Source organism: Berghia stephanieae, chromosome 9 (assembly GCF_034508935.2).
Source record: "Berghia stephanieae isolate SIO BIC M18660-M18661 chromosome 9, UCSD_Bste_1.3, whole genome shotgun sequence".
Taxonomy (NCBI): Eukaryota; Metazoa; Mollusca; class Gastropoda; order Nudibranchia; family Aeolidiidae; genus Berghia; species Berghia stephanieae.
In genome coordinates this window covers 1421619-1441618 of record NC_088368.1, presented here as the reverse complement: position 1 = coordinate 1441618, position 20000 = coordinate 1421619, and the positions used below count along the sequence as shown (strand labels likewise).

General features: G+C 39.4%; 2 protein-coding genes across 2 annotated transcripts in view; one reads left to right on the top strand and one right to left on the bottom strand.

The window, feature by feature from the left end:
* LOC144979452 (peptidyl-prolyl cis-trans isomerase FKBP4-like) overlaps positions 1-3695 on the bottom strand; it is a 4692-nt gene extending 997 nt beyond the window's left edge. The window contains exons 1-2 of the mRNA XM_078926107.1: positions 2312-3695; positions 1-364 (exon numbers count right to left, since the gene is read on the bottom strand). The exon at positions 1-364 is cut by the window's left edge and continues 997 nt beyond it. Coding sequence (XP_078782233.1) covers positions 253-364; positions 2312-3126 — 927 coding nt within the window. The 5' untranslated portion in view covers positions 3127-3695 and the 3' untranslated portion in view covers positions 1-252. The remainder of the gene's footprint in view (positions 365-2311) is intronic.
* A 6980-nt stretch (positions 3696-10675) lies between these two features.
* Positions 10676-20000, top strand: part of LOC144979451 (uncharacterized) — a 25780-nt gene continuing 16455 nt past the window's right edge. Inside the window, exons 1-4 of the mRNA XM_078926106.1 lie at positions 10676-10889; positions 12827-12986; positions 13846-13985; positions 14949-15134. Coding sequence (XP_078782232.1) covers positions 10785-10889; positions 12827-12986; positions 13846-13985; positions 14949-15134 — 591 coding nt within the window. The 5' untranslated portion in view covers positions 10676-10784. The remainder of the gene's footprint in view (positions 10890-12826; positions 12987-13845; positions 13986-14948; positions 15135-20000) is intronic.

The window sequence follows — 20000 nt, the reverse complement described above, 5'->3', positions numbered from 1 at the left end:
TAAGATATCGTCGCCTAGGCATTCCACAAAGGAGTATATAGATAAATCACCCATGTTGTTCAAGTGAGCAAATTTGGGGGGGGGGGGGGGGGGGGGGGGGGTTAATAACTTGCCCAAGGAAAAGTGCTGAAGTGGGGCTCGAACCTGGGACCTTCCATGTCACAGTGCAATGCCTAATCACTCTGCCACTTTACCCCCCCCCCCCCTCCCACAGTGTATTGTTGACAAATGACCAATGGCGTGTGTAGAACATCAAGATGTGTCATTTTCCACATCGTCAACATTTGACGGCATCAGAGATTCAAGAAGGTCAGCAGCCGTTTTATTTCTTGGCTCTTTTTTTATGATTTTGACAAGGTCAGATCTGTGGGAAAACAGAAACAAAAAAATTTCATTAGGCTGTAGGTACTCATTTGTTGTGTTTTGTTTTACAAAATATAATAGTAAACCGCCTTAATGATAATGTGAATTGCTTTAGCTCTATCTGCACAAACTTGTAGAGTTGCATGTCTGGCAACAACAAAATTAAATATTGGACTTGATTTAACATTGGAATAGAGAAATATGAAAATGGCTGCTTGAAGCTGGAAGGAGAAAATAATGATAAATATTGAATTGTAAGCTTTGATTTATTAGACGAAAACAGATGCTGTGGACGTTTCAGGTTTCCCCTTTATCAACAAAACAGGATGAATGAAACACTACAGACAAATGAGATAATGTGAATCTGACAGTGTCTTAGTTAGAACCTTAAAAACGTCACTATCACAATCAGATTATCTCATTCGTAATGTTTCATTCATCCTGTTTTGTTGATAAAGGGGAAACCTGAAACGTCCACAGTATCTGTTTTTGTCTAATAAATTGAAGCTTACAATTCAATATTTATTGTTATTTTTTCCTTATAATAGACAAGATTTTGCCTTGCTTTCAAAGTATTTCCATTCCAACAATGAATCTATGAATGGCACGTTTGATTATCAGACCTGCAAATAAGCTGAAGTAACTACATGTCACTTTGTTCTATTTTGATTCAATCTTATCACAAAATATGTACACACCTATATATGATAAAGGGAATGCATGAGCATTCACGACCATATGACTATGCAAATTATTCTTGAAAAAGTAGTCTATCGGTATCAGAGTTATGAGATGCCTGTAGTCTGAGGTTATTCTAGTTAAAAAGACAGTGACAATTACAGTCCTTTGGATTGAATGCTGGAAATATTGCAAATTACTTTCTGCCCGATCTAACACTGACAGACACAGCTTTCAAATGACTATGAGGTGGGCAGAGGGGAAAAAACCCAATCCCGACTGAACCCAGAACTGATTGGAGGTTTTTGTGCTTGTCAACGCTGCTAGTTTCTGATATTGCTCATGCAGATCAATGATCTATGCACAGCCCTCACTTAGAATACACAGCATTTGATTCATATTTTTAATGCAGACCAATGATCTCATTTAGACAAATTCTATGATCAATCTGACATTGTATTCCACTGTGAATAATTTAGACAGAGCCATTAGGCTCGTGGAGTCCAGAGTTTATCCCTCTTTCTATGGCGTAAATTGGACAATAGCAATTGCTTGCTACCCTTTGGATAGGATGCTTGTCTATCCCAAAGTACTTTCCACCAGATCTAACAGATCCAGTTACCCAATCATTGCTTGGTGGACAGGAGGGTTGGAAAAATATCGACTTCGTTCCGGTTTTGATATCTTTTCCTTTGCATGTGAAGTGAATGCTCTACCAAGTGAGCTATCAGAAACCCTTGACAGATATGAAAGCAGAAATAATTGCACACAACATTTATCAAATAGAGAAATATTCAGACTTGGTAATAGAATGTTGCCAGAATGGCCATACAGTCATACAGCGTACAGTGAAAACCTTTGCACCAAAAGCTGGATCTCGAGTGTTTGTGGGAACGATAGGAACTGAATTTACACATCAATCAGATCAATATTTCAGGAGGACAAAGAAAGAAAGTAAAGAAGGTAAAGGGTAAGAAAACACACTTTCGAGTACAGTTTCTTCTCTGCAGGCTTTCTGATTTAGCTGTACCAGAGTTTTTGGTTACTATAATAAAGAACTGAAAAAGTGTTTATATATGAAAGGTGCCAGACAAAGCAAGAAAGAAAAATACAATTAAAAAAACCATCCCAAAAAATCAGTTGACCTCGACTGGGGATCGAACCTCAGACCTTCTGATTACTGGTCAGACATGCTACCCTTACACCACAGAGGCTTCCGATAGTTCAGACAATTTTAATACCTAAATTCTTCACAATGAATAAAACTTACCTTGCTTCGTCTAATTTTCCCAAATTCTTGTACGCTAATGCTCTTCTGTACAATCCTTTCACATTCCACACATCCAGGGTGAGTCCTTTTGTACAGTTTTCAACTACACTCAGAAAGTTTTCTGTTTTTATTTGGCATGCAGCCAAATTCAAGTAACAAATACACTTTAACTGTTTATACTTTTGTTTCTGAGATTCATCCGACACCATAGAGATTGCGATAGAGATCATGTATTTTAAAGCAAGGCTATATTGGCAAAAGGCTGGCTCTACTTTGTCTTCTTTAAAAAACGAGGTTCCATGATGTTTGTGTTGAAGAGATAAATCATATTTTTGATCAGGATCTAAGTGCCAAATCGGCGTTGCATCTGTGAAATCGTGTAAGACTAAAATAATGTAATGTTCCTTTTCTGGATGATTGAAGCCCTTCTCCCCGGCATCAAGCAACGGAATTTGAGTTGACTTCCACCACACGTGAAAACGACTTGTCTCTCCTCTTTTCATTGTCATGAGCATTGCCTCTAAACCCATGGAATGAGTTCCCTCAGACATGCCAATCTTCAACTGTTTCTTCTCATTTAATTTTTCTATTTCACTCATAGATTCATATTCAGTTAATGTCTGAGATTCTAAATAACTGATCTCACACTGTGACTCCAATAGTGGTTTTGAAAACCCATCGCCATCAAACAAAACTACTTTGGTGAAACAACAGTGTAACGTTTTGTACAATCGATCATCACCGCCATTACAACTGATGGGTGATAGATCAGTCACATCTTCACCATTCCCATTTGGCATCAAAATAGAAGACATCTTAGAAGTATGTTGGAGAAATTAACTGAATATGTAATTTCGCTTGTCTATCCGTACAAACTGTATGGAAATTTCACATTTGCAGTTCTCTCAGCACCATGGTCCATGGTTAGAATTAGAAGCCCTCCTCCTAACACTAACTTTTTGACTACTGCTAAAATCAAAATGTTGAGAAAACTATCAGCCTCCTTTCATAAAGCTTGAATGTTTAAAAAATACCAAAACCTTCAGCATAAAATCGAAAGCTAATCAAATTCCATCGTTCAATATATGCATAGATATTGGATAAGTTCTGCAAACTACCAAGCCGTCAGAATCGAGAGCATGAAGAGCGTTGTCGGCAATGTAAACAGCTTTCAGGAAGTGTCAAGTAGGAGGGATGGAAAAGCATGGGCACAATAATCGAATTCTCTTCTTCTAGGTTCCATGCCTGGTCCAGGCTTCGGATACTGCATGAATTATCTCTCTCCATTCCTCCCTGTCTCTTGCTTTTTCAAACAGCTCTTGGATTGTTAGGTTGGTGAAGCCCTTCAGTTGGTCTATGAGTGTTTTTCTTTGTCTCCCCCGGGCGCGTTTACCAGGTATTTTTCCACAACTTGCCAGGTATTCATTCTTATCTTTCCTTACTATGTGTCCGAAAAAGGATAGTTGTCGATCCACTATTAAGGGCATTAGTTTCCTTTGTTGGTATGTTTGTTTTAGCACTTCTTCGTTTTGTGTGCAGTATACGATATTCTCTGCATCCTTCTCAAGCACCACATTTCAAAAGCTTCAATGTTCTTTTGTGTTTCTGCATTTGTAGTCCAGCTTTCGCATCCGTATAACAAGATTGGCCACACGTAGCACTTCAAGACTCGGAATCTAATCCCGAACGACATCTGTTTGTTTTTTCAAAATGTTTCCAGGTCCATGAAGGCCTGTTTGGCTTGAGTTATTCTTGCTCGTATGTCTCGGTTACATCTTCCATCTGTTGTCACTATTGAACCTAGGTATTTAAAACTTTCTACGTTGGTAAGTTGCTCGCCGTGAATCGTTATATTGCAGGTGTTGTTGTTTTCGGGGTTTTTCTGTATTACCATGCATTCCGTTTTGGTGATATTCACTTCCATTCCCTTGGCTTCACTATCTACTACCACTTTGTCAACAATCTTTTGAAGTTGGATTTCTGATGTTGCAATGAGTACCGTATCGTCTGCGTATCTTATATTATTTATGTTGTGACCTCCTACTTTTATTCCCTCCATATTATTTATGCCCCTCATGATTGTTTCTTGGTATAGATTAAACAGATCTGGTGAGGCAACACACCCTTGACGGACTCCTTTCTTAATAGGAATGGAATTTCCTGTAGAATTTCCGATTTTGATAGATGCCTGCTGGGTGTAGTATAATGTTTGCATGAGTCTGAGGTCTTTCTCATCAGCGCCAATGGAGTGCAGTTGTTTTAGTATTTCTTCGTGGCGTACTCTATCAAAAGCTTTTTTGTAGTAGACAAAACAGAGGTATAGTGGGGTCTGAACCTGTATAGCTCTTTCACTTAAAACACGGAGGAGGTATATTGCGTTCCTTGTCCCTCTGTCAGGTTGGAATCCATATTGTTCTTCTGCGATTTCGGGGTTAATCTTATTCCTTAGCCTGTTAAATATTATACGCAACAGTATTTTGTTGATGTGGCTTATTAAACTTATAGTTCTAAAATTTTCGCATCTGACTGCACCTGCTTTCTTTGGTATTGCTATGAAAATAGAGTTACAGAGATCTTCTGGAATTTTCCCAGTATTGTATATATTGTTTAATAATATGTGAAGTTCATCAATTGCTAGATCTCCTAGGCTTTTTAATACCTCTACAGATATTTCATCAGGGCCTGTTGCTTTACCATCCCTCATTCGTTCCATGGCATGTTCAATTTCACTTTTGGTGATGTTTGGTCCGCTTAATGGTTCTTTGAATTTCAGTGGTGGTTCATTTCTATTTGGATCATTGTACAGTTCGCCTATGTATTTTACCCATCGGCTTTCTATATGTTGTTCTTCAAATAGCAGTTCCCCTTGTTTGTTTTGGATACAACTTCCTGCTGCTTTGCTTTTCCTTTTCCCTGATAGTTCTTTTATTCTTTGGTGAGCTTGTTGGGGGTTGGGTTTGTATTCTCTTTCGATTTCGCAGCATTTCCAGTCTAGATAGTTCTCGTGTGCCTCGATGCATTTGGATTTAATGTGGTTGTTCAATGTTTGGTATTCTGCAGACCCTCTGTTGCATTTTCGTCTTTCTTCAAATAATCGAATTACCGACTACTAACTTTAGAACAGTGTATGACAAAAAGAAAAAAAAACAACAAACAAACAAACAAACAAACAAACAAAAAAAAAAACCCTAATAAATTGAAGAGAAAAAAATTCCCCAACTAACTGATAATAGATAAATAGTTAAACAACAACAAAACAAAAAAAACAAACTATGTGTACGCCGCAGTGTGGCGCTAAGCAGGGCTCGAACCCGGATCCTCATAATTTTGGCAGGCTACAATCTCGTTTCTCAGACTTCTATCTAGTCCTCTTGCTTAACTGGCGTCTTATCCAAATGTCAGCAAGTAAAATTTTTATTCTCCATTGAGCGCAACATAAACGGATATAAGCTCTGTGGGACCCGTGGGTCTGAATGATATACCCACTACAAATACAGAATATGTGGACCCATGGGTCTGAATGACTACCCACTACAAATACAGAATGTGTGGACCCGTGGGTCAGAATGACTACCCACTACAAATACAGAATGTGTGGACCCGTGGGTCAGAATGACTACCCACTACAAATACAGAATGTGTGGACCCGTGGGTCAGAATGACTACCCACTACAAATACAGAATGTGTGGACCCATGGGTCTGAATGACTACCCACTATAAAGACAGAATGTGTGGACCCGTGGGTCTGACCGACTACCCACTACAAATACAGAATGTGTGGACCCATGGGTCTGAAGGACTACCCACTACAAAGACAGAATGTGTGGACCCATGGGTCTGAATGACTACCCACTACAAAGACAGAATGTGTGGACCCGTGGGTCTGAATGACTACCCACTACAAATACAGAATGTGTGGACCCATGGGTCTGAATTACTACCCACTATAAAAACAGAATGTGTGGACCCATGGGTCTGAATGACTACACACTACAAAGACAGAATGTGTGGACCCGTGGGTCTGAATGAATGACTACCCACTACAAAGACAGAATGTGTGGACCCGTGGGTCTGAATGACTACCCACTACAAAGACAGAATGTGTGGACCCGTGGGTCTGAATGACTACCCACTACAAAGATAGAATGTGTGGACCCATGGGTCTGAATGACTACCCACTACAAATACAGAATGTGTGGACCCATGGGTCTGAATGACTACCCACTACAAATACAGAATGTGTGGACTCTAGGGTCTGAATGACTACCCACTATAAAGACAGAATGTGTGGACCCGTGGGTCTGAATGACTACCCACTACAAAGACAGAATGTGTGGACCCATGGGTCTGAATGACTACCCACTACAAAGACAGAATGTGTGGACCCGTGGGTCTGAATGACTACCCACTACAAATACAGAATGTGTGGACCCATGGGTCTGAATGACTACCCACTATAAAGACAGAATGTGTGGACCCGTGGGTCTGAATGACTACCCACTACAAAGACAGAATGTGTGGACCCGTGGGTCTGAATGACTACCCACTACAAATACAGAATGTGTGGACCCATGGTCTGAATGACTACCCACTACAAAACAGAATGTGTGGACCCTGGGTCTGAATGACTACCCACTACAAAACAGAATGTGTGGACCCGTGGGTCTGAATGACTACCCACTAAAAACAGAATGTGTGGACCCTGGGTCTGAATGACTACCCACTAAAAGACAGAATGTGTGGACCCGTGGGTCTGAATGACTACCCACTACAAAGACAGAATGTGTGGACCCATGGTCTGAATGACTACCCACTACAAAGACAGAATGTGTGGACCCATGGGTCTGAATGACTACCCACTACAAAGACAGAATGTGTGGACCCATGGGTCTGAATGACTACCCACTAAAAGACAGAATGTGTGGACCCTGGGTCTGAATGACTACCCACTATAAAGACAGAATGTGTGGACCCTGGGTCTGAATGACTACCCACTACAAAACAAATGTGTGGACCTGGGTCTGAATGACTACCCACTACAAAACAGAATGTGTGGACCCATGGGTCTGAATGACTACCCACTATAAAGACAGAATGTGTGACCCATGGGTCTGATGACTACCCACTACAAAGACAGAATGTGTGGACCCTGGTCTGAATGACTACCCACTAAAAGACAGAATGTGTGGACCCATGGGTCTGATGCTCCCACTAAAAGACAAATGTGTGGACCTGGGTCTGAATGACTACCCACTAAAAGACAGAATGTGTGGACCCTGGGTCTGAATGACTACCACTATAAACAGAATGTGTGGACCTGGGTCTGAATGCTACCACTACAACATGTGTGACCGGTCTGAATGCTACCACAAAAAAATGTGTGGACCCTGGGTCTGAATGACTACCCACTAAAAACAGAATGTGTGGACCCTGGGTCTGAATGACTACCCACTACAAAGACAGAATGTGTGGACCCATGGGTCTGAATGACTACCCACTACAAAACAGAATGTGTGGACCAGGTCGATGACTACCACTAAAACAGAATGGTGGCCGGGGTCTGAATGACTACCCACTACAAAGACAGAATGTGTGGACCCATGGGTCTGAATGACTACCACTACAAAGACAGAATGTGTGGACCCTGGGTCTGAATGACTACCCACTACAAATACAGAATGTTGGACCCTAGGTCTGAATGACTACCACTAAAAGACGAATGTGTGGACCCTGGGTCTGAATGACTACCCACTACAAAGACAGAATGTGTGGACCCATGGGTCTGAATGACTACCCACTACAAAGACAGAATGTGTGGACCCTGGGTCTGAATGACTACCCACAAAGACAGAATGTGTGGACCCATGGGTCTGAATGACTACCCACTACAAAGACAGAATGTGTGGACCCGTGGGTCTGAATGACTACCCACTAAAAGACAGAATGTGTGGACCTGTGTCTGATGTACCACTAAAACAGAATGTGTGGACCTGGGTCTGAATGACTACCCACTACAAAGACAGAATGTGTGGACCCATGGGTCTGAATGACTACCCACTACAAAGACAGAATGTGTGGACCCATGGGTCTGAATGACTACCCACTACAAAGACAGAATGTGTGGACCATGGGTCTGAATGACTACCCACTACAAAGACAGAATGTGTGGACCATGGGTCTGAATGACTACCCACTAAAAGACAGAATGTGTGGACCCATGGGTCTGAATGATACCCACTACAAAGACAAATGTGTGGACCCATGGGTCTGAATGACTACCCACTACAAAGACAGAATGTGTGGACCCTGGGTCTGAATGACTACCCACTACAAAGACAGAATGTGTGGACCCATGGGTCTGAATGACTACCCACTACAAAACAGAATGTGTGGACCCATGGGTCTGAATGATCTACCCACTACAAATACAGAATGTGTGGACCAGGGTCTGAATGACTACCCACTATAAAGACAGATGTGTGGACCCGTGGGTCTGAATGACTACCCACTACAAAGACAGAATGTGTGGACCCATGGGTCTGAATGACTACCCACTACAAGACAGAATGTGTGGACCCATGGGTCTGAATGACTACCATAAAAACAGAATGTGTGGACCCATGGGTCTGAATGACTACCACTATAAAGACAGAATGTGTGGACCTGGGTCTGAATGACTACCCACTACAAAGACAGAATGTGTGGACCCGTGGGTCTGAATGACTACCACTACAAATACAGAATGTGTGGACCATGGGTCTGAATGACTACCACTAAAAGACAGAATGTGTGGACCTGGGTCTGAAGACTACCCACTACAAATACAGAATGGTGGACCCATGGGTCTGAATGGACTACCCACTACAAAGACAGAATGTGTGGACCCATGGGTCTGATGACTACCCACTACAAGGAAGAATGTGTGGACCTGGGTCTGAATGACTACCACTACAAAGACAGAATGTGTGGACCATGGTCTGAATTACTAACCACTATAAAACAGAATGTGTGGACCCTGGGTCTAGAAATGACTACACATACAAAGACAGATGTGTGGACCCGTGGGTCTGAATGACTACCCACTACAAAGACAGAATGTGTGGACCCGTGGGTCTGAATGACTACCCACTACAAAGACAGAATGTGTGGACCCGTGGGTCTGAATGACTACCCACTACAAAGACAGAATGTGTGGACCCATGGGTCTGAATGACTACCACTACAAATACAGAATGTGTGGACCCATGGGTCTGAATGACTACCACTATAAAGGACAGAATGTGTGGACCCGTGGGTCTGAATGACTACCACTACAAAGACAGAATGTGTGGACCCGTGGGTCTGAATGACTACCACTACAATAAGATTGTGGACCATGGGTCTGAATGACTACCATACAATACAGAATGTGTGGACCTAGGGTTGAATGATACCCACTATAAAGACAGAATGTGTGGACCGTGGGTCTGAATGATACCCACTACAAAGACAGAATGTGTGGACCCATGGGTCTGAATGACTACCCACTACAAAGACAGAATGTGTGGACCCATGGGTCTGAATGACTACCCACTACAAATACAGAATGTGTGGACCCTAGGGTCTGAATGACTACCCACTACAAAGACAGAATGTGTGGACCCATGGGTCTGAATGACTACCCACTACAAAGACAGAATGTGTGGACCCATGGGTCTGAATGACTACCCACTACAAAGACAATGTGTGGACCCTAGGGTCTGAATGACTACCCACTACAAAGACAGAATGTGTGGACCCATGGGTCTGAAGAATTACCCACTACAAAAAATGTGCGGCAAAAAATCTGGTTAGGTTATAAGGCCGATTGTTGGAATAAACGAGGAATTGGCATTAGCCTTCATACGTGAGCGCTATATTAATTATTGTGTGTAATTTGCGCATCGTCAGTGCTTTTCTGTTAGAATTAAAAGGGGGAGAGGAGGAGGCGGCGGAGGAAGATAAGCAAATGATGATGATGATGATGATGATGATGATAATTGTAATAATAATGATGGATGAAGGGAGGGAGAAGTAGGGGAAGAGGAGGAGGAGAAGGAGGGGGAGGAGGGGGAAGAGTAGTACTGGGTTCTGGAACACATAGAGGACATGTAGATTGGCATCAACTTTCATTTTCAATCAGTATTAATGACTTAGAGATGCTCCGGAAGTTCTGAAATTGGAGCCAAAGTGGCGTATACTACGAAATGTTCCTAATAGTTGGCAGGTCCGAGTCAACAGTGTTCTCATTTCTGGTATCGAATACATAGGCAAAATGGTAACTCTACCGGCCAGTAGAGCTCTTTTATCTTAGAAGAAAGCAATAGGTATTTTTCTTAGTAAATATTCTCACTAACTTGTGAAGGCAACAAGTGGTTGCGCGACTGTGACAGTTGATGACAACTTTTAAGGGGTGTGCTCAAATTTTTTTTTTTCAATTGCAGTGGGAACAAAATGGCAGAATCCAACGTTGATGCGAATGATTCTACCAAAATTACGTTTGCTGACTTGGGTATTCCTCAAGCTCCACAACTTGAACAGAATGAAGTCATCGGAGCAGTAAGTTCTTTTTCAGACTCAGACTTTTTCTTTACTTAAATGTTTGCTTTATTCACTTCCTCTATTTAACTTCTACATTTGTCGTGAACAGATTTTACATCTTATTCACAATAAACAAATAAGGCAAAAATTAAAGAAAAAGTCTCCAGCTCAGTGGGCGTTCTCCAGAAGTTGAGTTTGTTGGATTAACTCGAGATACTAGAGATATGCCAATGGCCAATGGCGGTTTAAAAAAAAAATGCCATTCATCATAATACAAATACATGCATCTTTACATCACTCAGAGTCCCGATGGGAATCTGAAGTCAACATTGACTTATTGTCAATGAACAATCCATTTTGAAACGTAGTGAGAAGTAAGCTGTTACTGTCTTCTATACTAGGCACTTTGATAACTCCAGTCCAGTGGCCGCCGATAGGCTCACTGTAAGGTGAAACTCGTTTTTTGGAACTTTATTTTTGACCCTTTACTGTGTTGGTCACCATGGCGTTATTTGTGAACCTATGTGACTAATTTTGGTATCATTTTAAAGGGCACAAAACAAGCTTTCTAACGGTGTATTTCATTCTCAATTCCTGATTGTATTTCTCAGAAAACTTATGTAATAAAAATTTATAAATTTTTGAATTATAAGAACTTTTTAAATTATGGATACATTTTAATTATACTTCATACATCGATAGACAATCAATTGAAGAATATCTCTGCCAAATTTCATCAAAATTGAGACACTCGCTCATTATTTTATTTTTCCCGCCACCAACCCCACTTTTTAGGGCAAAAACCTCATATTTTTTTCCCTTTTCATTTATCCTTAATTTTTTCCATACTTTCCATACATGAAAATGATTTATATGAAAATAAAGCTTATTTTCTCACCTTTAAAATGATATCTAACACTTGCCATTTATTTTTTAATTGAAACAAAATTACTGAAAACAATAAGTGGGCCATGTTGACTGCAAGACTCAAAATTTCCCGATCGCCGCGAGATGCTGGTTTTGAGGCAGCAGTGAGATCACAGATTCTCTCTGTAAAGTTGACAAAAAATTTCAGTAGAAAAATATAGATAACTCTGGAACCGTAGGTCGTAGAGAAATAAATAAGGTATCAAATTTTATGTTTTTTCAAGTCCCATCCCCATGACTGAGTCAAATCAAGATAATTTGAGTTTGAAAATTTTATCAAAGTGCCTATCTATACCTTGTCGTGGTGTAACAGCTTGCGTGCCCCTTGGGCCAGACTAAAGTAGGCACCCCGGACCTTGGCCGGACAACGCCTTATCGTAATCGAAGACGGATAAAGAGACAACCATCGGGCTCAGAGACCTGTCGAGACCACGATGAGTTGTGGAGACATGACAAGGCCCGCCCCCACATCGATATTGTCGATACAGGAAAAGCCTGACCACGTTTGGATTCATCTAGGAGAGGAGATGGGCGGCGAAAGGACATGCAGATGAAAAGGAAGTCAGTACAGATACCGGATCAGGAAAACAACGGTGCTCCACTTGCACTCTCCAGGGTGGACATGGAAAATCAGCCACTGGAAGTAGGAACCTCCCAAATAAGGGAAATGGATTAATAGCAATTGCTTGTTATCATTTGGATAGGACACTATAGTATCGCAAAGTATATTCCACCAAATCTAACAGACTCAGCTACCCATTCACTGCTGGGTGAACAGGGGGGGGGGGGGGGGGGGGTCAGAAAAATTCTGGACTGCACCTGGGATCGATCGTGGTTCCTTTGCGCGTGAAGCGAGTGCTCTACCAATTGAGCTATCGGGATTCCCATTCTTATAAATAAACTTTTTATAATCTTTGTCTCTAAAATGTTGTTTTCTTTAACTATTTCTTTACAGTTGACATGCCCAAGGGTTCCAGTTTTAGTTTTATATATAAACATTAAAAATTATTTTTTATTTAATTTGGCAGGCAAGACGGCTGTCTGATATTAGTTTGCGTGAAAAGCTGTACGTGGTTGGAATGATTGTTGCTATATTGGCTATGTTGTCCCTCACCATCTACCGCCTGACTGTAGTTAATGATCATGATAGTGATTTTGCCTTCTGTCTGGTACTCATCATCAATTCCAGTAAGTGACTATAGAACCTAAATTACTGCCATCATCATTGTCGTCATCATCATCATCATGTCATTCCCTACTGATTCAATTTGGGATTGCGGGTGGTTGGATGGGAGCATCACCCTTGAATCATATACCTATGATGTTCGCATGGATGTACGATCCGATAGTGATGTCGTTTCTTCTTCTCTTTACTAGCCTATCCTGCTTCTTTGGTTTGTGATTGTATTTTTGACAGGGGATATTTTTTTTTTTTCTGTAAATCTTCTGCCTGTTTGTTCTTGGTTATTTATAATTTAGGTTATGATTTTGATTTACATTTGTACTATTTTTGTTAGATTGCTTGTTTTTTTGTTTCAGTGGTCTCTCATATAACCTCAATTGTGTTCGAAGAGACCTAAAGCAACAAACAAACAAAAACAAAACAATTTGGGATTATGGCTCTTCAATTTCTCTCGACCACCAGTCCAGCTTCTCATCCACATTAGCTTTTCCATCCCCCCAACCGTTCAGTCAGTCTAATTGTTATCTTGTGGTATGACACTCACTTTCAGATCGGAAGGTTCTGGGTTCGAGCCTCGCTCGGCGCATAGTTGAATCCTTGGAAAAGGTTTTTAATCACATCTCTCACCGTACTCATGTGTAAAATGATTACCTGGCCATTAACAGCATTGCCTCTGTCCGAAAAAAATTGTAATATCGCCTAGCAGGCGTGTCTCGTTCTACATGTTACATGTTGCTGTTGGTCACATCCCCTTGTAAAGCGCTTTGAGCACATTAAGTGGATATTGCTATATATAAAAACGATTTTTTTTCTTTTTCATTTTTAATGGCTACCCTTACCTTTTCCTCTTGGGTGTCTTGACAGTTTTCTGTATATTCTACGTCCTGGACGGGGTCAAACGAGAGCGTCCCTCGGAGTTGCTGCTACTTTCGGTTGCCATGACGATGATGGCCATCTACTTGGTAGTCAACTACGTTAGTGGGATCAAAACAGACATTAAACTGGTGGGTGGCTCTTCTATATATTATACCTGTCTCCTCTTTTGGATATGGTCTTTTATTATGTTGTCATCATCATCATTAGTATCATCATCATCATTAGTATCATCATCATCATCATCATCATCATCATCATCATCATCATCATCATCATCATCACTATATTTAATGTAGATATCTATATATATATATATATATATATATATATATATATATATATATATATATATATATATATATATATATATATATATATATTAGTTTTCAATTTTATTTCAATTGAGAGAGATATTAATAATAACGATGATGACGGTTGTTATCATTATTTGTATTGTATTTGTATAAAGTTACTTCATTTTATCAGCTCATATTTATGTCTTTGATATTGATTGTAAATAAACTATTGCATTATTTGTTAAAATACAGAAAGCCCCATTGGTGATCTTATTGAAGTAAACATTGGGCTGTTGGAATGCATTTTTATTATTTTTATTCAGAAAAGAAACGGAGACAGATCTTCACTCAAAATATTTTACATCATTCAGTTCTGTCAGTCGACATTTCATATGAAATTCTCTGTCTAATTTGTGTGTGTGTGTGTGTGTGTGTGTGTGTGTGGAAGGGGGGGGGGTGTACTAAGTATTTAAAAATGTTATGAAAAGTCGTGAGAAAGTATCTGTTTAAATTAGGATGGGTTGAGACAAATAATAAAGAACGTTAATAAGAATGATAATAATGATGATGATGATGTGTATTATGATAATAATAATAATAATAATAATAATAATAATAATAATAAAAATGATAATAATAAAAATGATAATAATAATAGTAGTAGCAGCAGTAATAGTAGTAGTAGTATTAGTAGTAGTAGCAGTAATAGTAGTAGTAGGAGTAGTAACAACAACTATGATGATAAAAATCAATGCAAGATTTTGGTGACTTATAGATTCCTTATTTCTCTCCCAGGCCAGAATGATAGTGGCATGTGTTTTAGCTGTCCCAATGGTTTTGTATGGATTACGTCTTTCCCTCAAGTACCACAACGAGGGGCATTTGATTTTTAAAATAGTGGGAGCGAACCCTCAACTCCAGGCCTTGTTGACAAAGCTCTACTGTTTTCAAGATCTTCTCAAATTTGATCTGGAGTTACAGGTAGGTTTTCTAACTTTGAAAAAAAAAAACAACAAAAAATTGAGCTTTTACAAAGCGCAATATCCACTAAACGTGCTCAAAGCGCTTTACAAGTGTTCCCTGGCCAACAGCAATATCCAGGCCTGTAAATTTGCCGGCCATACCGGCATTTCCAGCAATTTCGCTCCGCCAGAAAATAATAAAATAAATAACATTTTTCATTTTGTTTCCCAGCCTATTGAAGTGGGAAATTTCTTAGAAAATATTCCGGGAAATGGGGATCTTTGCTCATGTTATATTGAAAAGGCTTCGGCTTCAGGAGGACATTGTCTCCCTAGCCCCCTACCAGCCAGACCCAAACGTTCAATGGATTTTCAGACAATTTTTTCAGGGGGCAGATGCAGGCCGAATATTCTACATTTAGTACGGGACATTATCTCCTGTTAGGAGATATTACAATTTTTTCGGACAGAGACAACGCTGTTAACGGTCAGGTACTAATTTTACACCTGAATACGGTGAGAGAATGTGAATAAAGAGCCTTTTCCGAGGACTGATCTATGCGCCGAGTGAGGACCCAGGACCTTCCGATCCGAAAATGAGTGTCATATCACTGGACCAAATAGCGTTTTGTGTGTGTGTGGATGGTACAGAGAGTTTGAATATGTGCACGTTGAGAAGTTTCCGTCTAGATTGGGTTTGAGTGTACATGTGTATGTGCTTATGCGTGTTAGTGTGAATGACAGTTTATATAGTCTGTGTGCTTGTTAAACGCCATATAGTCAGTGGATTAATGGACGCTATATAAGTAAATTACCAGTAAATCTTGAAGGCAGCCATGAAAATATTAGCAACAAAAGTGTTTTTTCTCTTTTCATCTCTACCAGAGAGGTTTTGCTTCGTATAATTCTGTTTTTGAAAATGAGCTTTTATAGAGTGCCAGCTAAAAGAAATTTAAAAAAATAAATTGAGCTTTTATACAGGGAAATATCCATGCTCAAAGTGCTTTACAAAGGGTCCCTGGGTTGTTTATTAGTTGTAGAGTGATGATGATATGGTATTTAAAAGCCCTTTAGTCAGAAACATAGAAAAAGGAAACAAGACTGGTTTTATGGTTTTGATTTTGTGTGAAAAGCCAGAATCAAATTGACTTTTTGATTGTTCATAGAGGTTTACTAATATTTTTAAAAAATTAAAAAATTCGTTAATATTGTTTTTTTCATTAAGTGGCTAATCATTGCACTCTGATTGTCCTGGATACATTCATGACATGCTTAAATTCTACGTCTCATCCAGAATTCTGAAATCAAAGTCTGATAATCACATACTTGTGAAGCCAGAAATGACTCGCAAAATTGGCAAGCATGCGTTTGAATATTCGGCACCCCTTATCTGGAACTCCCTTCCAAGATATATCAGAGACAGTAATGATGCAGAATTAATTTTAAAAACATCTAAAAACGTTTCTTTTAAATATGTAGCTCTGTAGAATTCTATTGCTTTGTTTCATAATTTATGTTTGAGTGGTTGTGTGTTTGAGTGGTTGTGTCTTTGAGTGGTTGTGTGTTTGAGTGGTTGTATGTTTAACTGGTTGTATGTTTGACTGGTTGTATGTTTGAGTGGTTGTATGTTTGAGTGGTTGTGTGTTTGAGTGGTTGTGTGTTTGAGTGATTGTATGTTTGACTGGTTGTATGTTTGAGTGGTTGTATGTTTGAGTGGTTGTGTGTTTGAGTGGTTGTGTATTTGAGTGGTTGTATGTTTGAGTGGTTGTGTGTTTGAGTGGTTGGATGTTTGACTGGTTGGATGTTTGAGTGGTTGTATGTTTGAGTGGTTGTGTGTTTAAGTGGTTGTGTGTTTGAGTGGTTGTGTGTTTGAGTGGTTGTGTGTTTGAGTGGTTGTGTGTTTGAGTGGTTGTGTGTTTGAGTGGTTGTATGTTTGAGTGGTTGTATGTTTGAGTGGTTGTATGTTTGAGTGGTTGTATGTTTGAGTGGTTGTATGTTTGAGTGGTTGTGTGTTTGAGTGGTTGTGTGTTTGAGTGGTTGTGTGTTTGAGTGGTTGTATGTTTGAGTGGTTGTGTGTTTGAGTGGTTGTGTGTTTGAGTGGTTGTATGTTTGAGTGGTTGTATGTTTGAGTGGTTGTGTGTTTGAGTGGTTGTATGTTTGAGTGGTTGTATGTTTGAGTGGTTGTGTGTTTGAGTGGTTGGATGTTTGAGTGGTTGGATGTTTGAGTGGTTGTATGTTTGAGTGGTTGTATGTTTGAGTGGTTGTGTGTTTGAGTGGTTGTATGTTTGAGTGGTTGTGTGTTTGAGTGGTTGTATGTTTGAGTGGTTGTATGTTTGAGTGGTTGTAGTGGTTGTGTGTTTGAGTGGTTGTGTGTTTGAGTGGTTGGATGTTTGACTGGTTGTATGTTTGAGTGGTTGTGTGTTTGAGTGGTTGTATGTTTGAGTGGTTGTATGTTTGAGTGGTTGTGTGTTTGAGTGGTTGTGTGTTTGAGTGGTTGTGTGTTTGAGTGGTTGTGTGTTTGAGTGGTTGTGTGTTTGAGTGGTTGTATGTTTGAGTGTTGTGTGTTGAGTGTAGTGTTTTTGATGTTGGATGTTGATGGTTGGATGTTTGAGTGGTTGTGTGTTTGAGTGGTTGTGATGTTTGAGTGGTTGTGTGTTGAGTGGTTGTTGAGTGGTTGTATGTTTGAGTGGTTGTATGTTTGAGTGGTTGTATGTTTGAGTGGTTGTATGTTTGAGTGGTTGGATGTTTGAGTGGTTGGATGTTTGAGTGGTTTGTAGTTTGAGTGGTTGTGTGTTTGAGTGGTTGGATGTTTGAGTGGTTGGATTGTTTGAGTGGTTGGATGTTTGAGTGGTTGGATGTTTGAGTGGTTGGATGTTTGAGTGGTTGGATGTTTGAGTGGTTGGATGTTTGAGTGGTTGGATGTTTGAGTGGTTGATGTTTGAGTGGTTGGATGTTTGAGTGGTTGGATGTTTGAGTGGTTGGATGTTTGAGTGGTTGGATGTTTGAGTGGTTGGATGTTTGAGTGGTTGGATGTTTGAGTGGTTGGATGTTTGAGTGGTTGTGTGTTTGAGTGGTTGGATGTTTGAGTGGTTGGATGTTTGAGTGGTTGTGTGTTTGAGTGGTTGGATGTTTGAGTGGCTGTATGTTTGAGTGGTTGTGTGTTTGAGTGGTTGTGTGTTTGAGTGGTTGGATGTTTGAGTGGTTGGATGTTTGAGTGGTTGTGTGTTTGAGTGGTTGGATGTTTGAGTGGTTGGATGTTTGAGTGGTTGGATGTTTGAGTGGTTGGATGTTTGAGTGGTTGGATGTTTGGGTGAAAGTTGCCGCATTACTGTGAAGGGCTTGAGCTTGTTGATATACGGGATAAGGCGCAATACAAAAACCACATATTATTATCATTATTATTATTATTATTATTATTATTATTATTATTATTATTATTATTATTATTATTATTATTATTATTGTTATTTATTATTATTATCATTCTTCTTCTTCTTCTTCTTCTTCTTCTTCTTCTTCTTCTTCTTCTTCTTCTTCTTCTTCTTCTTCTTCTTCTACTACTACTACATTTATTATTATTATTATTATTATTATTATTATTATTATTATTATTATTATTATAATCAAATGTCTGATTTACTAGATCTTACGACCATTAACAAGTCCTCATTGTCTTAACTTGGCTCACCTTAATGCAATGCATCGTGTATCTATTTTTTCTTTTGTTCTTTCGTTCTTTATTTTTTAAAAACCAGCATGTTTGTATGCATCACCCTTGAATCATATACCTATGATGTTCGCATGGGTGTACGATCCGATAGTGATGTCGCTTCTTCTTCTCTTTACTAGCCTATCCTGCTTCTTTGCTTTGTGATTGTATTTTTGACAGGGGATATTTTTTTTTTCTGTAAATCTTCTGCCTGTTTGTTCTTGGTTATTTATAATTTAGCTTATGATATCTTTAGGTTATGATTTTGATTTACATTTGTACTATTTTTGTTAGATTGCTTGTTTTTTTGTTTCAGCGGTCTCTCATATAACCTCAATTGTGTTGGAAGAGACCTAAAGCAACAAACAAACAAACAAATGTTTGTATGTTGTAATGTTAGGGTATCTTGTCTCAAGTACTATAAGATATTGGGTATTGAGATATGTAGTTTTAGTTGTTATCTTTATGTCTTATCCTCATATGTATAACAACAAGAACCTGCTTTGTTGAGGGTGTGGCTCTTTATAAACTACATTTATTTTTAGAAGTAGTATTAATATTATTATTATTATTATTATTATTTTTATTTTTATTTTTTTTTAAATCATTATTTTTTTTATTATTAAAAAGAGTTGTGTTCATTCCAAATGTGTAAAGCTATCTATAGGTGATAACAATCAATAACTCTTGGTATGACTTGCAGACTTGCTGAAGGCCACACCGTGTAGTACGTGTGTGTATCGAGTGTCTTCAAATGATGAAACAAAGACCATTCCGTGTCATGTCATGAAGTCTAGCAAAACTGAACAGTTGATGAATGGGTGACAAGCAGACTAGGCCAAAACTGAACAGTTGATGAATGGGTGACAAGCAGACTAGGCCAAAACTGAACAGTTGATGAATGGGTGACAAGCAGACTGTACTGTTATATCTAGGGTATAACTGAACAGTTGATGAATGGGTGATAAGCAGACTAGGCCAAAACTGAACAGTTGATGAATGGGTGACAAGCAGACCAGGGTATAACTGAACAGTTGATGAATGGGTGACAAACAGACTAGGGTATAACTGAACAGTTGATGAATGGGTGACAAGCAGACCAGGGTATAACTGAACAGTTGATGAATGGGTGACAAACAGACCAGGGTATAACTGAACAGTTGATGAATGGGTGAC